Source organism: Mesoplodon densirostris, chromosome 20 (assembly GCF_025265405.1).
Source record: "Mesoplodon densirostris isolate mMesDen1 chromosome 20, mMesDen1 primary haplotype, whole genome shotgun sequence".
NCBI classification, from domain to species: domain Eukaryota; kingdom Metazoa; phylum Chordata; class Mammalia; order Artiodactyla; family Ziphiidae; genus Mesoplodon; species Mesoplodon densirostris.
Genome location: NC_082680.1, coordinates 29,651,054 through 29,676,288, shown reverse-complemented (window position 1 = coordinate 29,676,288; position 25,235 = coordinate 29,651,054). Strand labels below are relative to the sequence as shown.

At 52.0% G+C, this 25,235-nt stretch overlaps 1 protein-coding gene across 13 annotated transcripts in view; it reads left to right on the top strand.

Annotated features, from left to right (window-relative positions):
* Positions 1-11,398: 11,398 nt before the first annotated feature.
* Positions 11,399-25,235, top strand: part of FGFR1 (fibroblast growth factor receptor 1) — a 49,421-nt gene continuing 35,584 nt past the window's right edge. For 2 of the 13 annotated variants that reach the window (XM_060085943.1, XM_060085942.1), the window contains exons 1-2: positions 11,399-11,700; positions 19,422-19,600. In XM_060085943.1, coding sequence (XP_059941926.1) covers positions 19,510-19,600 — 91 coding nt within the window. In that variant the 5' untranslated portion in view covers positions 11,399-11,700; positions 19,422-19,509. Of the gene's footprint in view, positions 11,701-17,283; positions 17,367-19,421; positions 19,601-25,235 lie in introns of those variants that run through there. The other 11 variants (XM_060085934.1, XM_060085933.1, XM_060085939.1 and 8 more) reach the window with 7 other exon arrangements.

The window sequence follows — 25,235 nt, the reverse complement described above, 5'->3', positions numbered from 1 at the left end:
ACGGCTGGACGGCCGCTCCCACCCCAAGGAGGCTGCTTTTATCTAGCTTTCTCGGCTGCAGGGAGTATGGGGGAGTCGGCAACGTTTAGCGATTGAAAATAAAAAGCACCCGTAATGTAAGTTAATTGTAAGCGCTGCCATTCCCTCTCCAAGTTAAAGGTCCCCCAGGCACGAGCCAAACAGCTCCTTTTTCTCTGCCTGAAAGGTCTGACCCAGAAGGTGTCTTCCTGCTCTCACGTTCTCCGTCTGCAGGGAAAGGGGCCACGTGCAGCCGGGCAGCCCAGCCCTGGACACAAGGTCCCATTAAGGCATCTCCTGGGTGCCTCCCCTACAGCCTGGCTGCGGGGCTTGGGGCTGCCTATGGGTCAGTAAGAAGCTCCACCACTGGGGAGGCTCAGGGTCTGCCACTGCCGGCTTTTCTTGACCATTCACGCCTCTCCCTGCACTCCCGTAGGAATCAGAGCCGTGGAAAAAACAGCCTTGATGAATGGGGATTACCAGGCTCTGTGTTTTACAAGACGCGGGCAGGAGAGGCTGAGGGTCCTCCTTCGTTTCCTAGCGGATTGATTCCCTGGAGAAGGATAATGCGATGGAAGAGGGATTGAAAGCGGCCTTCTGAAAGAGGGAGGTCAGCAGGTTCTGTCCAGCAGGAGAGAAGCGAGGCAGAGGGCAGGAGCCAGGGCCAGGAACATCGTGGACGTTCCATACATCTTCAGTCTTACATTATTCATTCGAAACCTGGCTGTGAGGTGCTGAGAGGAAGAGAGTCTGAGGCCAGAGAGAGACTGCCAAGGAGGTTATTGAGAAAAAGGAATTTGAGAATCACCAAGCTGTCTCATTCTCCTTGATTGCTCACCTTTTGTTTTTCTTTGCTTCAATCACTTCTTCTTTGATATGCATCTTTATGAGACCTGGGCAATGTGGGTACATTTCAGGATCAAATGCTGAGTGGGGATGGGGCCAGATGAAGCCCACTGATGGTGGTGAGAGGAAGGAAGGCAAAGGACGCAGGAAGCCCCTGCCTCTGTAGACCGGGGTAAACCTGGGTGACAGCTTTAGCATGGCTCAGTGGAGTGGCCAGCCTGATGCCCACGCCCTCGCCCTCCCACCCCCATGAATGGATTTTAAGCTAGAGTCTCATTCAGGCCTTCTTGGCCTTTGGTGCTCCTGGTACACTGTACAGTAGCTCAGGTAAAGGCAGGCCACGTTTAATGAGCACCTACTATATGTCAGGCACTGTGTGGAGGGCTTTAGATGGATTGTTTTGGGGTTTTCTGTTTATTTTGTTTTGTTTTGTTTTTTTACATCCCCCCACCCTGTATATCCATTTTACAATTTAGGAAATTGAGGCCCAGAGAAGCTGCTAAACTTGCCAAGGTGACAAAAGAAAAAAATTCATATGCTGGACCCACCAATGCTTACCTAGCCCCAGGTGAATATGGGAAAATCACAGAAGTAAAAGGTAGGAGGTCTCTGGTTATCCTGTATTTTTTATTAAGGCTAGAGAAAGTCTCATTTAGATCCTCCAACGGGCTTTAGAGTTTCAATAAAAGGCCACCTGAAGCAGAAACAGGAAATGGAGGGCAGGAACGGGGCCTGACCACTCACCAGTCCAGGACAAAGCGCCTTCATCCCGGGCAGGGGCGACACGACCTGCCGTCTGGGTCAAGCTGAGTGTGCGTTCCCTGTCCCCATGTGTTCCCAGCAATTCTCTCCCTGTCATCAATACTCTATTTTTTTGCTGCCACCAACACACGATAATCTGATCTGGAAGGGAAAAAAGAGAGTGGAGTATCTGCAGAAACAAACATCATCAAATGTCCTGGCTCGCTTCCCGGCACTTCAATAAAAATGCAGGAAGGAAGAAATCACAGAGCTGAACCCCAGCGGCCAGTCTGCCTGAGTCTCCATTAAGTCATTAAGAGACGACTTTGCAGCAACAGAACCGATTGCCAGGGTGCTGCCGCGGCCCTCCTGGTGGAGCAACAGGCTTAGTAACAGGGACACACAGTCTGAGTTGGGTGTTAGTCTTTCTTCAAGGAAGGATGGTTCCCTTCCTTCACCCACACATTCAACTTTTTGTCCTGACTTTCTCCCCGATTGTTTCATGATGTTTACTGCATTTAAGACCTGGGTCTAGAATCATACTATTAAGCACAGCTCTCATTTAATCAACTAGTGGCCCGAATTATATATAGACCTGCTTCTGGGATCTTTCTTTTTTTCTTTTGGCTGTACTGTGCAGCTTACGGGATCTTAGTTCCCCAGCCAGGGATTGAACCCACGCCCTCGGTAGTGAAAGCACCAAGTCCTAACCACTGGACCACCAGGGAACTCCCTGGGATCTTTTATAGAGGCAAGAAAATACCGCAGCCAAACAAGAGTTTCTGGTGAGGGTAAGCCGGCAGCCAGGTAAAAGACCAAACCATTTCTCTAATCAGAATGCCGCCCCTTGCCCCTCTTCCCCAAACTTTGAAAGACAGAAGGAGATGGAATTATAAGCGGGAGGGGCTGGGGGTATGGAAAAAGATTAAAATGAAAAATAAACTTGAAACATACCTAGCAGAAAGCACATTTGATTTGAAAGATTTTTTCCATCTCAATTCCCTGTGGACCTATTCATAACAGAGATATGGTTACTTAAAATACAGTTTCTGCACTGGCTGGTTGAGTCTCCTTAAAAATGCCTTCCATATTTTCCCAAGCTCCTGCTTCAGCTTTAACGTGTAATTCCTGAATAACAGCTCCTATGGGACCAGGTGAACTTGAGCAGACTGATTCTGAAACCTAGCGACACCCCTAAGTGACACTGAGATTTGGGCCCACTGGTGCCAGATTTTAGCTCTTTTTTTTCCCCACCACCCCACCTCACTCCCTACCCCCGACACACACACACACACACACACACACACACACACACACTCACAGTCACACTCACAAGATCCCACAAGGCAGAACTGTTTCAGAAAAAAATGGCACTGGTATTGATTCAAGCAGATTAATAACAAGTTGTCTTTAAAATTCACACTCAAACTGTGACAATTCTGTTTGCTGTGGTTTAAACTTTTTTTTTTTTTTAATAATTGAGTTTTCAAAGAAAGAGCGATTTTAAAGTCCCTTCTGCAGACACTGCTAAATCAAGAGCATCTTCTTTTCCCGAGGTAAAACGGCTGGCAGTCAAGGCTCTGGAGTCAGACTGTCTGGATTTGTAGCCTGGCTTCCTTATCTCATCACTTGTGGGTCCAGTTAGCCTCCCCAAGCCTCAGTTTTCTCATCTGTGAAATGGGAGTCATACTTCTCTCATTGTTGTACGGTTTAAGTGAGATGACCTCACTTAGCAAATGTAAAAGCACGTAGCAAGGTGCCTGCATGGCAAGCATTCATTAACTATTAGCTACTGGGGATGCCAAACAAAACATTTTTTTAAAAGGCTTAAGCAGGGCCTCCCTGGTGGCGCAGTGGTTGGGAGTCCGCCTGCCGATGCGGGGGACGCGGGTTCGTGCCCCGATCCCGGAGGATCCCACGTGCCGCGGAGCGGCTGGGCCCGCGAGCCATGGCCGCGGGGCCTGTGTGTCCGGAGCCTGTGCTCCGCAACGGGAGAGGCCACAGCAGTGAGAGGCCCGCGTACAGCAAAAAAAGGGAAAAAAAAAAAAAAAAAAAAAAAAAAAAAAAAAAAGGCTTAAGCAGAGAGATCACACCTAACACTGCTATTTGCATTTTCTATCCACTTCTTAGAAAATAAGCTCACGTGCTTGGAAACCTATCAGAGTCAAACAAGTGGCTTTAGGAATACGACGGTGAATGATTAGCCTCTGCCTAGCCTTGGTGAGAAACTTCCTGGAAGATTGAACACCCATCTGGATTGCTTCCTAGTTAGGTCTCAGAAATCCACCCCAGCTCACTCAGCTTACACCCCCACTTCGGCTGCTGACCAAAGCCACGCATGGGGTGCAGGGCACTGCGGGAAAGGGCTCAGCTTCTGACTCAGGCAGGCTTCCCGAGGGTCCCGCACTGGCTGGAGTGGAGGAGAGCAGGTTTCAGGAAAGACTCATAATCAGAGGGGTCTGCAGCCCTTCCTGAATCCACGTGCATTGTCCAAACCTCTGCCATTTTGGAAATCAGCTTTCACATTGTACCTCTCTCTCTTCAGATGAGGGGCCATTTTGCAGGGTGTCTTGGGTTGTGGGTCACTGTGGGTGAGGGATTAGGTGCATCTGTGAAGGCCTGAGCATGGCCACTTAAACGCTGTCCCAGTGGACTTGCCTGGGCAGGACATGTCTCCATGATCACTCTTCTTGCCTAAAGATAAACTCATAGCACTCGGTGCACGTTTGCTTTTTCCACATATGCTATAATTATTATTATCATTTGGCTGATCATAAAAGTAGTACCCGGTCAGGGGCAGAAGAAGGTGCCACTTCCTCTGGGCAGAGGTAAGGGGAGCAGCACACAGAATTTCAGCCCCTGAAACATACACCCAGGATGCGACCTGCTCAACCGTACAGGCCACCCTGTAAACACACTTCTTCCCAAAACCTCAAACGATGCAAATGTGTGTAAAAAAAAGTGTAAGTCTCCTATAATCCTATCCCAAAAGAAACCACTATTAACGGTTTAGCTAATAAACCTTTGTTTTGTTTTGTTTTTGCGGTATGCGGGCCTCTCACTGCCGTGGCCTCTCCCGTTGCGCAGGCTCAGCGGCCATGGCTCACGGGCCCAGCGGCTCCGCGGCATGTGGGATCTTCCTGGACTGGGGCACAAACCCGTGTCCCCTGCATCGGCAGGTGGACTCTCAACGACTGCACCACCAGGGAAGCCCCCTTTGTTTTGTTTTAAACAGAAGAATGACATCCAACTAGAGGGAAATATATAGGCACACGATGACATTTTTAAATAGTACCAAACAAGGTAGTTTGAAAGTCCCCTTCCCACCTCTGCCACCCTAGACATTCAATTCACCTGTTGTATGTGTGTGTGAGTTTCTTTCCAGGTAATCTACTTAAAGATCAATATATAGGTATGTCGGTATCTGTATGTGTAAGGGTGTGTGCGCCCCTGGTTTTCTTTTCTTTAACACAAATGATCTGTTATACATACAGTAGAAAGCTTCTTGCTCTTTCCCTTCCATATAGATACATCTTATTCCTTTTAACAGATGCACAATTCTGCATTTACAGACTTACCATGATTTATTTCACCAAGTCCCCTGTGAACCAGTCAGTACATTGTTTTCAGTGTTTTGCAGCCACAATGCTGCAATGATTATCATGTATATCATATACACATATCTATATATACATTATACGCACGGTCTTTCTACACATATGCAAGGACATCTGTATATTAAATTCCTAGAAGAATTGTTGGGTCAAAGAGTATGTGAAGTATGTACCTTTTAAATGTTGATAAATATTATGACATGGTCCACAAGGACTCTATCCAATCAGCACTCCCCCCAACAAGGGCTTGGGGTGCCCGTTTTCCCACACCCTCACCGACACCTTTATCTTCCCATCTTTTAAAATGCATGTCTATCTTTCCTAACCTAACACTGTCTATTTTTAAATTCTCTTCCTCTCTGACCCCACCCATCCCCATATCACCAAAAGTTCTTAACAACCCAGGAGAGGTCATCTGCAACTTTGTTAGCATATCCTCGGATGGAATCCACTTCAAAGTTGAATCCTCAAGTATCCCAGTCTAACCCTGCAACTTTGATCTTTGTCCCTGGGCAGGGCAGAAGCCTCAGGAACCGGGTTCTCTACTCCTGGGGAGTCCTCAGAAATGCAAATGTCCACTGTTCAGTCGCTGCCTCTCTGTCACCTCTCCAGTCCCCAGCACGGTGGTTTGGATGGGCAACTTTGACTGGGAGAGGGTTTGTAGGTTGGGGTCAGAAAGAGGGGAGAGTTTAGGGATCTCTGAAGAAAAGCAGGGGACAAAAGGCCAGCTGGTTTGCCATGAGCATCCCGAAGGGGGTCTGAAACCTAGACCAGCAACCACAGCTGTTAGGATCATGGAGGTTTTATAAGACTTGTTAGCTTCTCCATATGTGTTCTTGTGATTTTCTTCTTGTTTCACAGTTAAATCTGTAACAAAAGGGGCTGCTTATCTTGATGGGGTCAACAAAGAAGGGGGAGATAAGTGGGAAAAGTATATCCTTTACTGCAGATCTTGGGAGACAAGAGAATCTGAGGGCGGTGGTGATTGGATGGTAACACCACAAGGATACCTGGAGAAAAAAGGCTCTGAAAGAGGTGTTCCTGGGCTAAAATATAAGAACAAGGTTACCATATATTGAGCACTTGTTCTGCGCCAGGCATGGAGCTCATCTCTCCAGAGCAAGACAATACAGAAGATAATCAACACCCCTGCACAGACTCTCCAGTCTTGCTTTCCTCAATCATCCTGCCTGAGCTTGTGGGTTTCACATGCTGTCAGCCTTCAAGGTTCAGGCATCACTTCCCCTGAGCCGGCTCTTTTCCTGATGTCTCCTCCCCAAATACCCTGCAGGTGCTCCTGGTCTCCCCGACCAGACTGTGAGCTCCCAGAGGCTGCACCTTCATCTCGTTCATCTTCGGATCCACTGTGCCCGGCACAGTACCCGGCCCATGAGACGTGTCCCACACACCACCAACCGCTGCCCCAGTGTTCGGTGAATGAATGTGGCCCTAGGGCCGGAGAAGTGGAGCTGCCACGGCTGAGAGCTCCCTTTCCAACTCCCAGTTGGTCGGAGAGAGTGAAATGTTCTTTACAGAAACACCAAGCCAAACAAGACCCTCCCTTCCCTGATATGTCGAAGCTGTGCTGAGAACAGCCGGGGGTCACCAAATGGCAGCCAGATGGTAACTGGCTGCCGCAGGGGCCTGGGGCAAAAGGCTAGGCTGCCCACCTGCTCCCAGGGACCTGGGAACCTCCACTGTGGAGGGAGAAACCCAGACAGTTCCCTCCTCCCGAGTGGGCCCCCCTGCAGCCAGCCCTCAGAGCTGAGCCTCTGCCGGTCCCCCACCAGTCTGCGGGACTCCCAAGGCCAGCTGGAGTTGCTCTCCGGCCCACCCTGCCCCAGTGGGTGTAGAGGTTGCTAGCCTCCCCCAACTTCTTCCGTAACAGAGAGGTGTTAACGCCTCAGGACCAAGCCAGGGTAGTAGGGGGTGCTCATCCCTGGTGGGAAGAGCTGAGCCCTAAAATAACTAAACTCTGATGGAGCAGGGGAGGCCTGGGGAGGGGAAGGGCTGCCTCCTCCGTGGAAGACGTCTGAGGACACTGGAGGAGAAGGGAAGGGATTTTCTGCAGTGTTTCCAAACAAAGACACCCGATCGGGCTGTGGGGAGAGATCTGTTCCCCTCGGCCTCCTTCAGCACCTCTCTCCCTCCTCCCACAGATGCAAGAGGCAACAGGCTCCCGGCTGGTTATCAGGTCCTCGAGCCGTGAGGGCCCCTGTACCCTCCTCAGACATCTCGCTACCAGGGCAAGGGGCCTACAAGTCCTCCCTGACCCTCCCAGCTCTTTGTTATCTCGGAGGGAAGATTACGTTTCTGTGTGGGGAGGCAAGGTGCCAGGCGTCCTCAGAGCAGGACAGAAGCAGCAGGGCGACTGCCTGACCCCCTCTGCCTGGAGCGGCTCGGGGCTGCCCTGGGGAGGCTCTCCCTCCAACGGCCTGGGGCCCGTCCTGAAGTGGAGGGTCTGCATTTCAGGAAGAGGAGGGCGAGCAGCAGCTCTGAAGAGGAGCTGGGCTGGGAGGAAAGAAGACTCGAGCCCTCAGTTATTCTGGATCCCCGTCTGTGGTCTGTGGACAGGCCGTTCGTTCATTCCCTGGGTTTCTCACCTTCCCCATTGCGCTGTCTTTGGCGGTTTCCCTGAGAACCGGGGGTGGGAGAGCTATCAAGTTGACCACTTGCTTTCATTTTGGTTTCTTGCTACATCCACAGAGAAATTTGTTCAGCACCAGGTCGACGCCGTTCAACACCAAACAGGCAGGCATCAAAACCATTTTCTTTCTGCTCAAACCAAGGACATGTCCTTCAGCCTCGTCTTTGGGGTTCAAGATACTCCTAAAGTGCTTCTAAATCAGAAGGCAAAAGGGCTGGATTTGAAAAACCCTGTTTCAGAAGAATCGAGAGAGGAAGTGTGAACTATTCACTTTCAGTAACAAAGTGGGAAAGCAGCAGCTGGATGTTAAATGCTGGATCGTCCTTCACTTGTCTTCCCAATCATATTCCCTCAAACTGTATTTCCTCAGCTAGTCACCCAGGTTTATAATCAAGTCCATCAACAATATAACGAAACACCTCCGGAGGGGAGTCCTGAGCTAGGTCAAATACATAGATGGGATCCGGGCTCTAGAACAGTTTAGCAGCTGGTTAGAGAGAAAGAGTAAAAAAGACAACTAACAAAGTCATGTTAAATATCAAATCAATGGGATATACCAGAAGGTCAGTAGAGGTTCCAGGGACTGACAGAGCTGGGATTGGCTGGGAAGGCCCCTCCAAGGGGGAGGGGTGTAAGTTTGGCCTTCTAACAGGCCTGGAATGAGCATGATTTAAAATGAAGGAGGGGGGCTTCCCTGGTGGCGCAGTGGTTAAGAACCCAACTGCTAATGCAGGGGACACGGGTTCGAGCCCTGGTCCGGGAAGATCCCACATGCTGTGGAGCAACTAAGCCCGTGCACCACAACTACTGAGCCCATGCACCACAACTACTGAGGCTGTGCTCTAGAGCCTGAGAGCCACAGCTACTGAAGACCACGTGCCTAGAGCCCATGCTCCACAAGAAGATAAGCCACCGCAATGAGAAGCCCGTGCACTGCAATGAAGAGTAGCCCCTGCTTGCCGCAACTAGAGAAAGCCTGTGTCCAGCAACGAAGATCCAATGCAGCCAAAAATAAATAATAAATAAATTAATTTTAAAAAATAAAAAATAAAATAAAATGAAGGAGGGGGACTTCCCTGGTGGTGCAGTGGCTAAGAATCCACCTGCCAATGCAGGGTACACGGGTTCAAGCCCTGGTCTGGGAAGATCCCACATGCCACAGAGCAACTAAGCCCATGTGCCACAACTACTGAGCTTGCGCTCTAGAGTCCGCGAGCCACAACTACTGAAGCCTGTGCACCTAGAGCCCATGTTCCGCAACAAGAGAAGCCACCGCAATGAGAAGCCCACACACCCCAGTGAAGAGTAGCCCCCGCTCGCCACAACTAGAGAAAGCCCACGCGCAGCAGCGAAGACTGAACACAGGCATAAATAAATAAATAAATAAATTTATAAAAAATCATAAAATAAAATAAAATGAAAGAGGAGCGGCTCAGGGCTGGACAGCTTATATGGGAGGATAAATAGAGTCTGATCAGGAGCAGAAGGGTTGAAGGGCAGAGAGATAGGCTTATAAACCTATAAACAATGACTGAAGTCCATTTACTCCACAAATATGTGAGTTCCTGCCTTTTATTTAGTTTAATTTTCCTTCACTTGCAAAAATATTTATTTATTTACTCTTCAGTCAGTCCATAAACATTTATTGAGCTCCTACTATGTGAATGACACTATAGTGATCACTATTCTTTCTCCTGTTAGTCCAATTAAAAAAATAACTTGGAGGGAATTCCCTGGCGGTCCAGTGGTTAGGACTTTCACTGCTAGGGCCCGGTTTGATCCCTGGTTGGGGAACTAAGATCCCACAAGCCGTGCTGCATGCCCCCCCCCAAAAAAAGAAGAAGAAAAAGAAAAAGAAAGAAAGAAGGAAAGAAAATAAAAAATAACTTGGAGAACCTTTCCTTAAATGGTAGGGGCGGGGGTGGAGGGGGGTTATCTAATTCAGTTTTTGAGCTTCCAGAATCCTGTGGGTTAGGTGAGAATGAGGGAACAGACCCCACCATTAACTTCCATAGTAACCTTATTTATATCAAAACTAGCACTTTGAATGCACTGACATCCATTATTTCATTTGATTCTGGTGACAACTTTGTAAGGCAGTCCCAACCAACGGGGGAAAATATATAAACAGGCCTTGATTTCTTTCAGATGCATGACCCGTCCAAAATCAAACAGTTCATAAGTAGTGGGCCATAATGGAGGTGTCTTTCATACCTAGGATGACATACTTCTCACCCTGCCGGTGGTCCCCTACTGACACAGTGGGAGCGGTAGAAAAAAAAAAACCTCTTTGCTCCTTCTTGGGACAGCCTGATTCCTCGAGTCTGAGCAGGTCTAAGAGTTTGTATGTTTTAGAAGTTCCTCAGAGGACAAATGTCCATCTGGATTAGGGAACCACTAGATTATATCACGCTGAGGAAGGACCCAGGGGAAAGGGCATTTTAGCCACTTTTCCTCGGGTTCCATAGAGTACTGGAGTGTGCGCTGGGTGGGCTCTGATTAATTTCCAAACCAACAACACCCACCCACCCCCGACTCCTCTCACTCACTCTTTGCTTCCGAAACGTTCTCCGCAGGCTGAAGACTTCTGGAGGCCAAGAACGGTGCCCTAGAATGGACAAAACCCAGCTCCCTGGACCACAAAACCTAGGCTATGTGGCTGGGGAAAGTGAAGGGTCTGAGGAGGGAGCAGACCTTCTCATGAATAAAAGCAGCTTGGATTTACTGAGTAACTATGTGCCAGGCTCTCATTTAATCCTCAACTCTATGCGGAAAGTACTCTTATCCCCCTTTTACAGATGAGAAAACTGAGATGTAGAGCGAGAACATCGTTTCCCCAAGGCACACAGTCCGACTCCAAAGCCCGTGCTACCACGTGCAACCTCAGGGCTACAGCGTCTCCCCACCTCATCCCCACAGCTGCTCATTCGGGCCACCGCCTGAAATTTGGGCGCGCTCCTGGCGGTGCTCAGATGGAGGGGCACGCGCGCCAAAGGAGGCCAGACCGCAGGAAAGGAGCAGCGGAGCGCGGGGCAGCTCAGCCCGCTCCCCCTTCTCGGGGGCCGCGGCTCGGAAACTACAAGGCCCAGCAGGCAGCTGCAGGGGGAGGAGGAGGAGGTGGGACCAGCGCGGGGTGGGAGTGAGAGAGCGAGTCCTCGCGCCCCGCCGGCGCACAGCGCTCGGAGCGCTCCTGCGGGCACTGGTGCGGCGGCTTCCGCGGCGGCGGCGGCGGCGGCGGCGGCGAGCGGGAGCCCGAGCTCTGGTCCAGCCGCAGCGCGCGGAGGAGCCCGGGCTGTGCCCGGAGCTGGGCGGCGACGTCCGGACAGGACCGAGACTCTGCTTAGCGCATTGCGGCGACCTCGCCTTCCCCGGCCACCAGTGCGCGCCGCAGCTGGAAGAGCGGCGGAGCCCGAGGACTTTTCTCCGGTCCGAGGGGCGCCCCGTGGGGCGCAGGGGACCAGTGCGGCAGTCGGGCACGCCGCGGCGCCGGGGACCCCGCAGGGCTATGGAGCCCGGGCTGCCAGAAGCGTGAGGGCCGCCGCCCGGTGCTGGAGAGGGGGGCTACGGGGTCTGGAGATCCCGGGCGGCGGACCGGAGCCCTCCCCCCGCCCCGCCTCCGGGGCACCAGCTTCGGCTCCATTGTTCCCGCCCGGGCCGGAGGCGCCGAGCTCCGAGCGCCACTGGGAGTCGAGCGCCGGCAGTGGGGCTTTCGCGGCCCCGCCAGGACCCGAGCGGAGCCCGGGGGCGGCGGGCCGGAGCCGGGGACGCGGGCGCCCGCCCGCCCGCACAAGCCACGGCGGACCCTCCAGAGGCGGAACCGCAGCGCCGAGTGAGGTAAGAGCCGCGGCGCCCCCGGATCTGGGGCGGGCTCCGCGTCCCGAGCGGCCCCCGGCGCTGGAGCCTCCCGGCTGCGCGCTCTCCCCGGGCGCAACCCAGTCGGGTCCGGCGCCTCCCTCCACTCGTTACCCGCCCCCCTCCACCCCCGGCTCCCTCCCCAGCGCTCGGCGCCCCCCTTTTGTCTCCCCTCCCTTCCCTCCACTAGCGTCGCCTCCTGCGCCCCCTCCCCGAGCCGGTCCCACCGATCCGCCCGCCGCCCAACTTTTCCGCCAACTCGCGCTGGGGAGGTGGCGAGGCGGCGGCGGCTCGGCGGTGAGTCCGGGCAGGGACAGGGCCGGGGCCGAGGCTGCGGCGGCCCTCGGTTTCCTGGGACTGGGGAGGCGGGCGGGAGTGGGCAGCGAGGTGGGGTGTGTGTGTGTGCGCGCGCGCGCTGCATTCCACTCCATCTCCTTTTAGTCCACCCGTGGGGACTCACCCCAATCCAGCAGGTAGCTTTGGGTGGCACGCTAAAAATCCGGGGTCTTTCTAAGTCCTTTTCCACCTCCGGGAAGGTCTGGGGTCGCGGTTGCGGGTGGGTGGGCGGCTGAGGGCCTGAAGGGGGAAAGAAGTGGAGGGGTAGGTTAGCTTCTCTTCGAATAGGTTTTAAGGGGGTGTCGTCACCAAATGGCTGAATCTGCTTTAGCGGAGAGCGAGAAAGGAATTCCCCTTTCCAGAGGCGCTTATCTTCGACTTAGTCCATCTCTGAAAGGATCGGAAGTTTGGGGAAGGGGAGGGCGCCCAGCGGGTGATGTTAAGCCCCATTATGGGGTCGGGGGGGAGGGGAATGTTCAGTTCCAATCTGGTTCGAGGAGGTGGGGGAAGGGATGAGGGTTTTGTCCCGTGCGGTTCACTCGGCTGCGATGCAGGTTGCTTCTCGGGCCCAGAACCCTCTGCCCCCGCTCCGCTTTCCCGTTATGTTTGGGGTTAGTAGAAGAGGGGCTAGAACGCTCATTTGCAGAGGAATTTGTTGACTTTGTAGTCGGAGTTCATTTAACTCATAGCCTGTGAAGGCAGCCAGACGCCTTTGGGCGGGGGGGGGGCGATGGGGAGCGGTGAAGCCTGCTTCTCCTTTCTGGGCCCAGAAGCTTTAGCCCTTTTCAAAGTTTCTGCGGTGTCTTTCTCCCCCACCACTCCCCCCCGCCCCCATTTTCCAGATGTAGCCGCCGCATCTGGTTCCGTTTCACCCCACACGGGTACACCGCAGTCACCAGAACATCCCTCTTCCTCCCTCCCCCCTCCCCCAGATGAAAACTGGGATTCTTCAACTTGGCCTTACCACCTCGCTCTTTAAGATTTCTTAAGACTTGGGGATGAGGCGTTGGGATTTGAGGAGAAGAGAAGTTACCCTGGATGCCAAGTTATTTAGGATCTGATATGGAGGTGGTGCTTTCTGACTCGTGCGGAAAAGAAGCATCGTAGGAGAGGGGGCCAAGTTTTTCGGGGGTGGCCCATCTCATCTGCTAGAGGTGGTCAGAGGTGGTCTGACCCAGAACTGGCCCTGACGGAAGTTTCTGGAACCAAAGCATTGCATTCTCCTCCCTTCAGTTACAGCTGGAGCAGCGGCAGCGTCTGGCCCTGTCCGGAGCCCGCCGCCGGGTCTCGGGCCGCCCGGCGGTGGCGTCACGCGTCCCTTTTCCACCCTCCCTGGAGCGAACCCGGGGCGCAGCGGTCCGGGCGTGGGAGGGAGGCCCCGGGCTGTCGCTCCCTGGGTGTTTTTAAGGAGTTCTTGGGGCGGCAGCTCCCGGAGACTGAAGTGGGGCGTTTTACCAAGTCAATACCGGCTGCAGGTTTGAAAGGGATTGGATTGTGGAGGGTTTTTCTGGTTCTAACCTCTGAGGTAGGAAAGCACTTTCTGGCTCCAAAGTTGCAGGAGGGTGGGGAGAGTTGTTCTCTCACCCTCTCCTTTCCAGCCCCTTTCAAATTGAAAACACTTCTCTGGTTTCCTCCTTTGGGCAGTAGTTTGGAGGCTGTAATGAAATCGCACTTTCTCTAGACATGGTAATTAAGGTGACTGTTTCCTCTGCAGATGTGCCCTGCCCTTTGCACCTCCGGCCCAGAGCTTTTTTTGGAATACCATCTAAATTGTAGAACCTTAGCCTTGAGACTGTTGAGCAGAAAGTGGCCATTTTCCCGTTGGCCCGGGCTCCTGGTTTCCTCTCTGAGGCTTGTTTAAGAGCTAAGTAGCAGGGCCCCGTGGGACGTGCCTCTGTCTGGCTGATTACCCCCAAGCCTGGGTCATAGCCCTTCCCTCGAGAGAGTGATGGAGCAAGAACCCTTGCAGAGGACCCAGCTACCTTACGGACCACGGTCCCGATAACCTACCTCCCTAATGACTTGTTTACATATTTCCCCCCAGTTGGTTGGGGGAAGCTCCAGGGCTGCTGCAGACCCCCGGAGGAGTGCAGGGTGTCTGGGGACAGGGAGGCTGCTGGGGACTTGGCTCCAGCTGGGTTGGTTGTGTACTGCATCGGTGACAAGCTCCTTGAAACGTCTGTTGCACTTACTCTTAGTCATAGCTGAGTGTCAGCTTTTTAATGAGGGCCATCCGGGTGGAGAGTCACTTGGATAGTGTGCTCTCACTGTCTGCTTTCACCAAGCCCGTAGAAATGCGCATTTTGGAGGCATTTCACAAATGGGATTTGGGCCAGAGTGGGCACCTCTTCCTTTGGCTCTAGAGTAGACAGTCTTGGGTGCTTCTTTTCCTTGGCTCCTGGCCATGGAGGATGTGAGAAAGTTCCGTTAGGCACCCTTAGAAGAGCAAGTGAAGCAGAAGCACGGGAAGACGTTGAGAAGGAGCATGGTGGAGGCTGTGACCCCACCCCCACCTTGAGGAAGAGGATCAGAGCATCTCCAGGCATCCCGAAGCCTGGCCCAGCTTTGTTCCTGGTGGACTCCGGAGGCTAGGAGAACTGAGCTGAGCATCGAGTAGGTAGACTCCAGCCATGGAAACCAAGAAAAGTCCATGAGATTTTGCTTTGTTTGCTTTTGGGTGTCGACCTGGAACAAGACTCCTAAAACAGGAGATTTGCTCCTGTGAGCTTGGGCTTTTAGCAGCCTCTGAATGCTTCCTTCGGGCCTCCATTTTTTAAATCTGTCTCATCAAAATGGCTGTTCGTGAGCTTCCCTGGTGGCGCAGTGGTTGAGAATCCGCCTGCCGATTCAGGGGACGCGGGTTCGTGCCCCGGTCCGGGAAGATCCCACGTGCCGCGGAGCGGCTGGGCCCGTGAGCCATGGCCGCTGAGCCTGCGCGTCCGGAGCCTGTGCTCCGCAACGGGAGAGGCCACAGCAGTGAGAGGCCCGCGTACCGCAAAAAAAAAAAAAAGGCTGTTAGTTAAGAGCTTCCTAGGAAAGTTTGAGCCTGTTGCTGCTGAAGGAAAAGAACGTAGAGAGAAGGGATCCAAACGTCTTGCTCTGAAAGGGCCTCACATCCCTTGAGAGGAGCTTCATTTCCTCTTGGGAAATACGTCTTGCATATTTCATCCCGAGAGCTTTGTGAAAGTTCTGAGTGAACCCGGGACTGGTGGGAGTCCAGATGCAGAACTTCAGAGAAGGTTCTGGGGTTGCCTGAGAGGATTAAAAACCAGACGTGGGCTAGGAGAGTTGCTTTTCTCCCTAAGGTTGCATCTCCCTTAGGTATTCTCCTCATCACCATTCCACTTGCAATTAAAAAAGCCACGTTTGGGCTCCAAGTAAATAGCCCTCACCTGGGTGAACACCTCCAAGCATGTGATGGTCCACAAGCCCATCCTGTCTTCAGTAGCAAGGCTGCCTAGATTACCGTGGAGCAGTTAGGGTTTCTCTTATTACTACTCACTTTTTACATACCTCACTCCCAAGGACATTTGGGCACTCTTTGACAGAGACTAAAAACTTTTAAATTAGCATTTCTCTTGGAGCCGGTACAATTTCTCAAGCTGAGCTGCCTGTGTTTTTTCAGATGTTTATTAAGAACTTGTCCTGCCACTCTCACCAATGAGTAGGGCTGCTCATTGTTGCTCACTTTTGGGGAAAGCCACCATTTCTGTTAAGAAGTCTTACTCCCGTCTAAAGGGATTCAAGTTTTGGCTTCACTTCCTCAAGTCTGAGGAATCAAGATGTTTAGAAAATGTCCGGGTTGGTATGCTTTGAAATCGAGTTTGGCTGGCTAACAAGGAGTGCTGGACGATTTCTTCCTCTTCTCTGCAAGCGTGGCTCTGTCAGTTTCGTTTCCATCGGCCTCTCTTTGTTTCATTCATTTACTCATCCAGTTCCCAAATGTACCAGCATCTGCTGTGTAGGTGTTAGGTGCTAAGGTCATTGACAAAGGTTAATTTTGGGTATAGACCCTGCTGTTAAGGAGTTGAGACCCTATGGTGTTTTTGGAAATTCAGAGGATCCTCCCAAGGCCCAAGAAAGACTTGGAGAAGTGGACGTGGCTGTTTGAGGTGGGGCTGGGCGAATGGGAGAGCCCGCTGAAGACAGAGGAAGGGCAAAGAAGAAACGCTTGGCAGGGCACAGAGGTTGCCCAGAGCTGTCCTGTCCCCTACAATAAAACACAGGCCACGTGGAATCTCAGATTTTTCCAGTAGCCATGTTGGAAAGTAAGAAAAAGGGAACAGGTGAAATTCATTTTCCTTAATTCGTTTGTTTCCGTTTTTATAACGTATTTGATTTAGCCCAATATATGTGGAATATTATCTTTTGAACATGTAATCAGTTTAAGAAAATCAATGAAAGGCTCCACATTCCTGTATGTATTTTTCATTTCTAGCACATCCTGCCTCGCACTGGCCACATTTCAAGTGCTCCATAGCCAGGAGGGGCCACCTAATGGGACAGCTAGATCTAGAGTGTGGGGTTTGTAAAGATGGATGGTGAGAAATGCCTTTGTAAAGGCAGGAAGTTCACATCCTCCGCTTGCCAATTACCAAAGTCTCCTGAGATTGCTATCAAGAAGTGACTCAAAGCACAATGTTTATATATAATTCCTTACATTTGATTAGGGCTTTAGAGAGGAGAGAGCAGATACTTTCACCCATGCCCCCCATTTGAAGCTCGTAACCTCCTGTGGTGTAGGCAAGGCAACTATTTTAGCTCCCGCTGATGACAAGTGGGATAAGTGACATGACGTGTGTCCCCCAACTCTCCTCATTCCCCAGTGAGGACCTCTGCACCCAGAGCAGGAGCTGGGCTGCCAGTCCCAGGAGACGTGACTGATGGGGAGAGGCAGAGGGGGCGGCTGCTGTGTGCACCTGCAGGGCTACAGGTCACATCTGTCAGGCAGTGGAGGAAGGAGACCGTTCCTAAGAGACTTAAAGAATTCATTAATTAGTAGAATGGGAAGAAGGTGAGGTGAAGGGGGAGGTGGCAGTCCTAGGGTCCCAGATAGTCTGGGGACTACTTCGTGTCACTGTGTTTTCCACAATAGGTTGTGTGCCCGCTTACCCCTTCTCATTCCAGGAGTGGGTGCCTGGCGCCGGGGGGCTGGGTTTTCTGAACATCCTTTGTTTTACAGATGTGGGACTCAAGGCCAGTGGGGGAGGAGAGGAAGAGACTTTTGCAGGGAAGCTGCCAGATTATTTTGAAGTGCATTGATCGCAGAGCTGAAAGAGGACAGTCAGCAGCCAGACCACACCTGCGAGGAGGTAGACAGGCTTTTCAGGGGACAGAGCGGCCGAGGGGTCGTGGGAGCTGCCTGCCTGCTACCTTTGAAAACAAGCTTCATCATCTCGCGATGATACCACCCTTTCCTGTTGGATACTAAAAATTCATTCATGACTCCGGCCATTACTATGGGATTTACTTAGGTCCTTAGTCAGGTGTACCTTTCTCGGTGACTGGCCTGCATCCATTTGCTGTATCTTTGGGATGTAATGAGATGTGGAATGTGGTTTGGGGATGTCCTCTGGCAAGCATCACTTCTATCCCCGGCCGGGAATCATGCCCCATCCCCGTGTCCTAGATGGCATATCCATGAGCTGCTTCCAAGGGTCTTTCTCTAGAGCAAAGGATTGAGACTCAAAGGCTCTCCCATTGCCAGGGTCACCTCAGATCTGTCCTTATTTACATGGCTTCTGTGTGACACAGGGATGCCCTCTGAGAGAAGGAGCTTGCGTCCGGTAGAGCCAGGTTCGATCACTCCCTTATTGCTTCCTCCCACCCTGGTCTCTGGCATCCGAAAACCCAGGTGATGTAGACCCGTGCCCTTGCCATCTCACTGCACATCTTTGGGCAAAGCACTTAACCTCTTTGCGTCTCAGTTTCCCCGCTGCTTAAAGGGCAGTAATAATTCCCACCCCTCCCCTTAAGTTCACAGTGGGGAAGAAATGAAGTTTTATAGTTTAAAATCTTACCTAGTCCATGCTTGGCACGTAGTGAGTATTCAGTAAATACTTGTTCGATTCTGCCTGGTCCTAGTCCCTTTCTTAAATTTAGAAAAATAGAAGTGTTTACTTCTCCTTTTATTTGAAATCATTAAAAAATGTCAGAAAAGCCTTGGAGGGAGCTAGTGGCGCAGTGCATGCGTCTTCCCGCTGGCAGGCGCTTGTGAACGAGGCCAAGAATCTGGGGGGTTTCTGCCAGCCGCGCCTGACTCACTCACAAGGGGCCCTGTCTGGCTCAGGGGGAGGCCCGGCTGAAGCACCACATTAGGGCATGTTCCGGGGAAGTGGATTCTCTGAATAACTTGGATGGTTCCCTGGAGTATTTAGGGCAAAAGCCACCCGAAGACAGAGAGGGGTCACCCCCTCGTAGCCCACACGGTGCCCAGAAAGTCTTATCGCTTGGTAAATGTTTAGCGGGAAAGGACCATTATCCTGAAGACCTCGGAGGGTTGTTTTAAATTTTACCCGTTCGGACCTGAGAAGGATACAGGACCGCAGTCTGTGCCTTTCCCCGGGGCTGGCACGAGCCATCTTTGAGTCAGGCCTTACGAGAACCCTTATTCTTCAGCACGACCTTTCCCACTTCTGGATCCATTTCTGTTGGACGTCTGCCGTCACCTCTCAGCCTCGGGGAGAACTGGATCCAGCTCACGGCTCCCTCCTCGGAGGCCTTTTTAAGTAGCTGGTGAGAGTTGTGTTCTCTCCGTGAGAGAAGCTGGTAGAACCAGAGGTCCCTGTGATGCATCCAGTTTTAGAGGCAAAAAGAAAGAACCTTGGAGATGGCGTATTTCAGCTTCCTCATCACGTAGGTCCAGAGAGGGTCAGCATCTCACCTGGCTCCCATTTCCCAGTTCTGGGCTTCTTCCATAATTCCTCAACTCTCTTTATCCCTCACCGAAGGGTGGGTGTGCCCTAGAGGGAGTGAAGTCTTAAACTGGGAGAGGTCACATCCGCACACCCAGGTCACCTATGGGAGACGTTCCTGAGGCCGTTCGCTTTCCAGCACAAATGATCTTGGGGCTCATGCCTCGGGGAACTTTCTGATGATTTTCCCAACATGGGAAACGGTCCACATTCAATAAATAGTCGTAGGACCGAATTGAACCACTCCTTGGTCTGATTAAGGTGCATAACCTTGAATTCACCGTTGGGACAGGACCACAGTTCCTTTCTTTGTGTCTGAAGGAGTAAGTTATTGCTTCAGGCACCCTTCTGGGCAGGGTGGCCATGTGACATGCCTTCCCTCTTTTTCTCCTTGCCCCTCCTCCCCCACGCAGACCCCTCCTAACCTTGGGTTTTTTTTTTTTCTCTCCCCAGAGTCAGCTTGCACAGGAGGATCAAGCCCACGGCAGAGTCTCCATGGAGGTGTGGAGCCTTGTCACCAACCTCTAACTGCGGAACTGGGATGTGGAGCTGGAAGTATCTCCTGTTCTGGGCTGTGCTGGTCACAGCCGCGCTCTGCACTGCCAGGCCAGCGCCAACCTTGCCGGAACAAGGTAAGGCGCGGGCTGAGGGGCGGCCTGGGCTCCCGGCCCTCAGCAACAAGGTGGGGCTGGGAGAGACGTGATGTGGTCAACTGCGAAGGCTCCATCCCAGGTGGAGCACAGGGCTCCTGGACTGTAGGAGAGGCTCCCAAGGTACCTGGGCTGGTGGGGGCCTGGCTGCAGACACAGCCAACTTCATCAGAGGTTGGGTCGTGAAGGCTGGTGACATCCATCTGCCAGAGGTGACGTGCTCAGGGGGGAAGTTTATGCTTTTCTCCTTCTGAAAAGAGAACTTCTGATTGGGACCCAAGAGCTAGCTCCCTAACCTAGATGATGTGTATAAAACGGGCTTGGGCGGTGCAGTGGGGTGCGAGTGACCTGTGAATTTGGGCTTAGAACTTGGATCGGGCTCCAGGGGATGTGGAGGGTTGTGGGAGCTTCATAAAGACCTCCGGCTTCTAGAAAATTGTTGCAAAGACATATCTTCTATGAGGGTCGGCCATCATGGCCACGTGCCTGCCATTTTGTCTTTCTTGACCATCTCTCACAGGCCCTGTTTGGAGGCCTGGTAAGAGGTTTGCTTTGGATATACTGCTGGAGGGATTTCAAGGAGATTGAGAACCAGGGAACATTACGGGGCGTAGGCGCTGGTAGAGCCCTGTAGTTTATTGGGAATTCGGAGGGATTATTAGTAACAGGAAAGACTTGCACCCACTGCTGTTGGGATTTTTCTGGACTTGTGAAAATACTTCATGGCAATTACAGGTACAGCACACCTGACAGCTTTCGAAGGTCTTTGAGAACTAATATTTGGGCATTTCTGCTGCCAAAGGGTAGTGTGGCTTGTGACCCAGTGGCTGATGACAGAAGCAGAGGAGGTTGGCAGGTGGCGGGTAAAGGGCTCAGGTGTGCACACAACATGGTGGCTGCGTTTAAAGGGCCACCAGTCTCGCTGCCAGGACCTGTGTGAGTGACGAATGAGAAATGAGGATATTTGTCCTCTTGTAGGGTGATGGAGAAGGAGGGGGGATGGGTTGCGGGGGTGCTTTCTAGAAGACGCACTGGCTGGGGCAGGCAGATTCGTGTTATATTCAGAGACAGAACTGAAGGCAAGGCCTGACCTGGAACACGCTGGAGACCCCGAGTGGGAGGGACCGTCTCTGCCCACAGGGAATTCACCATCAGGTAAAGGGTGACAAGCACAGAGGCAGCTAAACTCAAGGTGGACCGTGTTTAAACCACGCAGTGGAGTTATAACACAATGCAGTGGGCATGCTGGGGGAGAGGGACAGCCAACGTCATCTGAGATGGTCCACAGGGCTGGGCAGGGGATTGGGAGGGAAATGAAGGGTGTTCCACATGGAGCAGCATGAGTGAGCGTGCTGGGGCAGGATGTATAAGGTGTACAGAGAACAGCTTACCTGGTGTGTAGGTAGTCGGGGGACGTAATGCCTGGAAAAATTGGATTGAGTTAGCATATGGAAAGCTGTAATGCCCTGCTGAGGAAACTGTACCTAAATGGGTAGATACTGGGAGTCTTGAAAAGTTTTGAGCAGGAGAGTGACACAATCCAGCTTTCAGATTTTCAGGCAGCTGAGTTTGGATGGATGGGAGGAAGAAGTCAGACGGACCTAGGTTTAAATTGTGCTCCACAGGACTTCCCTTAACAGTGGTTAAGAATCCGCCTGCCAGTGCAGGGGACACGGGTTTGAGCCCTGGTCTGGGAAGATCCCACATGCCACGGAGCAACTAAGCCCGTGTGCCACAGCTACTGAGATTGCGCTCCAGAGCCCGTGAGCCACAACTACTGAGCCCCCGTGCCACAACTACTGAAGCCCGCGCACCTAGAGTCTGTGCTCCGAAACAAGAGAAGCCACCGCAGTGAGAAGCCCACGCACTGCAACGAAGAGTAGCCCCCGCTCGCTGCAACTAGAGAAAGCCCGCGTGCAGCAACGAAGACCCAATGCAGCCATAAATGAATGAATGAATAAATAAATAAATAAAATTTATTTTTTAAAAATTCTAAAAACAAAAAAATCGTGCTCCACCACTTAATAGCTGCATTACTTGGTTTGACCAGTTACTCAAACACACAAAGTCTTAGTTTGCTTATCTTTAAAATGGAGCAGTAATACAGGATTAAGTGAGATAATCCAGATAAAGCACTGACAGGCAAAGCGTTAAGAGTTATTACTGTTGCCAGAAAGACGAGTTGCTTAAACGGTTGTTCTGAATGTCTAGCTAGAGAAAGGCACTGAACTACAGTGGAGGATTGTAAAGGAAGGAAAAATAGCAGAGACACTATAGAAATAGAATCTCCGGGTTTAGGATTTCCCTGGTGGCGCAATGGTTAAGAATCCGCCTGCCAATGCAGGGGACACGGGTTCGAGCCCTGGTCGATCCCACATGCCCTGAAGCAACTAAGCCCGTGCGCCGCAACTACTGAGCCCACGCGCCACAACTGCTGAGCCCACGCACCACAACTACTGAGCCTGCACCCTAGAGCCCGCGAGCCACAGCTACTGAGCCCCTGTGCCACGACTACTGAAGCCTGTGCTCCTAGAGCCCGTGCTCCGCGACAAGAGAAGCCACCGCAGTAAAAGCCCGCGCACCGCAATGAAGAGTAGCCCCCGCTCGCCACAGCAAGAGAAAGCCCGTGCGCAGCAATGAAGACCCTGTGCAGCCAAAAAAATAAATTAAATTAAAAAAAAAAACCTACTGGTTTAAGTAGGTTGGGTGTCAACTCCGGGTGACTAGAGACACAGACAAGATGCGAGTAAAGGGAGTGAGTCAGATTGGGAGGTCTGTGAGGAGTAGATAGAGATTTGGGTCAGCCACAGCATAGGTGGCAATGAGGAGGGGTGGATAAGCTTTGGGAATATGCATTTATGGTGGACCCTAAAGTATTTTTTTTAACTTTCTCTAACAAACCCAGGGATGGAGGCTGGAGAAAGTGAATAGTACGCATCTCGGACCTGGGTACTTGTAAGCAGGAAGGGAGTATCCAAGGGTCGAAGCATAAGGAATAGGGGTTGAGGGGGTGATGGTGGTCCTGAAGCTTCTGGCTGTGCATCCAGACTGGGGAAGGAAGCCGGGGCAGTGATGGAGGGTGGAGTCAAGGGGCTGAAAGTCTTGAAAATGACAAAGTCCCGGTCTGCAAACAAGAGGGAGGGGGTAGGAGAGGTGAAGAGGGCTATTAGGAGGCGATGTGGCAGTGAAGAGTGAAGTTACACTGCCATTTTAAAAAAATCAACTTAATTGAGGTATCATTTGCATTCTATAAAATGCACCAATTTTAAGCGTGCAGTTTGATGTGTTTTGATAAATGTAGCATTGTCCCACGTAACTATCAATCAAGATATGAAACATTTTCATCACCCCCCAAACTTGCCTCCTGCCCCTCTGCAGTCAGCCCCCCTTTGCAGCACCGGACCCAGGCAACCACGGATCTACTTTCTGTCACTGTAGGTTAGTTTTGCCTATTCTAGAATTTCACATAATGGAATTATATGGGGAATGTGTATCCATTCACTTGATGGTGGCCATTTGGGTTGCTAACACTTTGGGCTATCATTACTAAAACTCTTGTGAGCATTCATGTACAAGTCTGTGGGCACACGTTTTCCCTGGACTGCCTTGGTTTTGATTTTGGCTCCATTTCTTACCGACTGTTGGCTGTTGGGAAAGTTCCTCTCTGACACTCTATAATCTATATTGGTAATGAACATCTGCTTCTAAGGTCATTGTGAATATCAGATGCAAATGCCTGCAAAGCTCTAAGAACCGTGCCTGGACACAGTCAATGAGCCATAGATGGTAGATGTGGGTACCTTTTCCTGGGACCCCACAGGAGACACGCCGCGTGGTAAAGGGCTTATTTCATGGATGGACTTGGAGTGCCTTAGGACGCAGAAGTGGAAACCCATGAGACTTGGATGGACATCAGGTCCCAGGTCCCCACTTGGTTGAGTCAGTCCCTCTCGTGGTTCAGCCCCTTCTAGATCATCCCTTCTGAGCTTTGTGATAGCAGAACATGGGCCCCACCGTCTTCAGAGACCTGAAGTCCTAAGGGAAAAATCTGTCTCCACGCTTTGTAAACTATAAGGTATCTCACAAATGTAAAGTATTGCCGTGGTCTTGGCCCTGCTGATTATTCAATAACAGTGCTGCTGCTGTTCTCAGAAAAGACTAGACTCTGTATATAAAAGGTTTGCCCAAAAGTTTAAAGCAAATTACCCCAAACCCTGCTCCCACTGACTGAGAGCTTCTGCCCTTTAGAAAGGCTTTGCTGTGTGTGTGTGTGTGTGTGTGTGTGTGTGTGTGTGTGTGTGTGTGTGTGTGTGTCGGGAGCCCCTCCCCCAGTCTGCAAATGCTCCTCAGGGAGTGGGGAGGGCCTGGAGTTTCTGGCTGTCCTTGGAAAGTTGATTTAATAAGGGTTCCAGGAAAACCAGCCTCCCTCCTTCCTCCCTCTCCTTTCCCTTCTCTAGTTTGGGATCTTAAAGAGGCTGAGCTTGTTTCAGACCAGGCTTTGCGGGGAGGGGGGCGGGGGAGACTGAAGCCGGGTCATGGGCCGGGGAGTAGAATGCCCCTTTAAAAAGAGAAGCACTAGCTTGAAAGACACTTTGAGCTTGAAGAGGCTTGTTTTTGTGTATTTGTCTCTCTTTTAGAATAAGACTTGGAGAAAAGCAAGTGGGTGAATCCAAAACTGCTTACAAGGCCGCTTCTCGTAATTGGGAATGGGGATCCTAACCCCCTTTTCAGCAGTAACCTGGGCTAAAGCCCCCAGACCCCACATGGTGGAGGGCACGGTATGAGCCTTGCCGTCTCAAAATACTTGCCTACATGCTCAGAAACCTGCAACTAATAAACGATTTAATGGCCGGGGTTTTACAGCTCCTCCCACCTACCCAGATTTGAAGGAGTCTGGTGGCCGCTCGAAGAGGGAGAGGTTACACTTAATGGAAAAGCCGCACGGTTCCATTTCTGGCTGCAAGCCCCCTGGATGCCAGGCACCACAAAGCAAGGCTTTGTCTTTGTGTTCTGCAGAAACCTGGGCCCGTGGCGGGGAGCTGCAAATGGTGCCAGAGACATCACCCCAGCTTGAAGTCCGGCCCTGGGCCCTGGCCGCCCCTGGCAACCCCCCAGGGGCTCCCGCAGCTGTCTTTGGCCCGAAGGGGTATGCATTTCAGCCTGGCTGCAGGGGGAGCCCCAGACAAGTAGCGGAGGGCATCCCCCTACCAGCCTCGTACAGGCCGAGGTCCTACTGGCTGTGGCCTGGGGGCCAGTGTCCTGTGGACCAGTGTCGGGTGGCTGCCCCGGGGCGGGGAAACGTGCAGGAGCACTCCTCCACCCCACCCCGTCCGCAACATAATTTTTTCTTGTGAAAAGAACCTGTTTACTTCTAATTCACACTGGACGTTGAAGAGGAGTTTCTAACCCCTGGCCCAGAAGGCAGGTGGAATTCCACGGGGCAGAGAGCGATGTGGGGAGACCCACTGGAGAGCAAGGCTGGAGGCTTTCGGGCTGTGGGAATCCGCGCGGCACAGAGCTACCAGGTTTCCCCAGGGCACTCCACTCAGTCCCTCACCCCCTCTCCAGAGAGAGGTAGCTCGGTGCCTTCGGAAGGGTGTGTTTGCAGGCGTTCCTG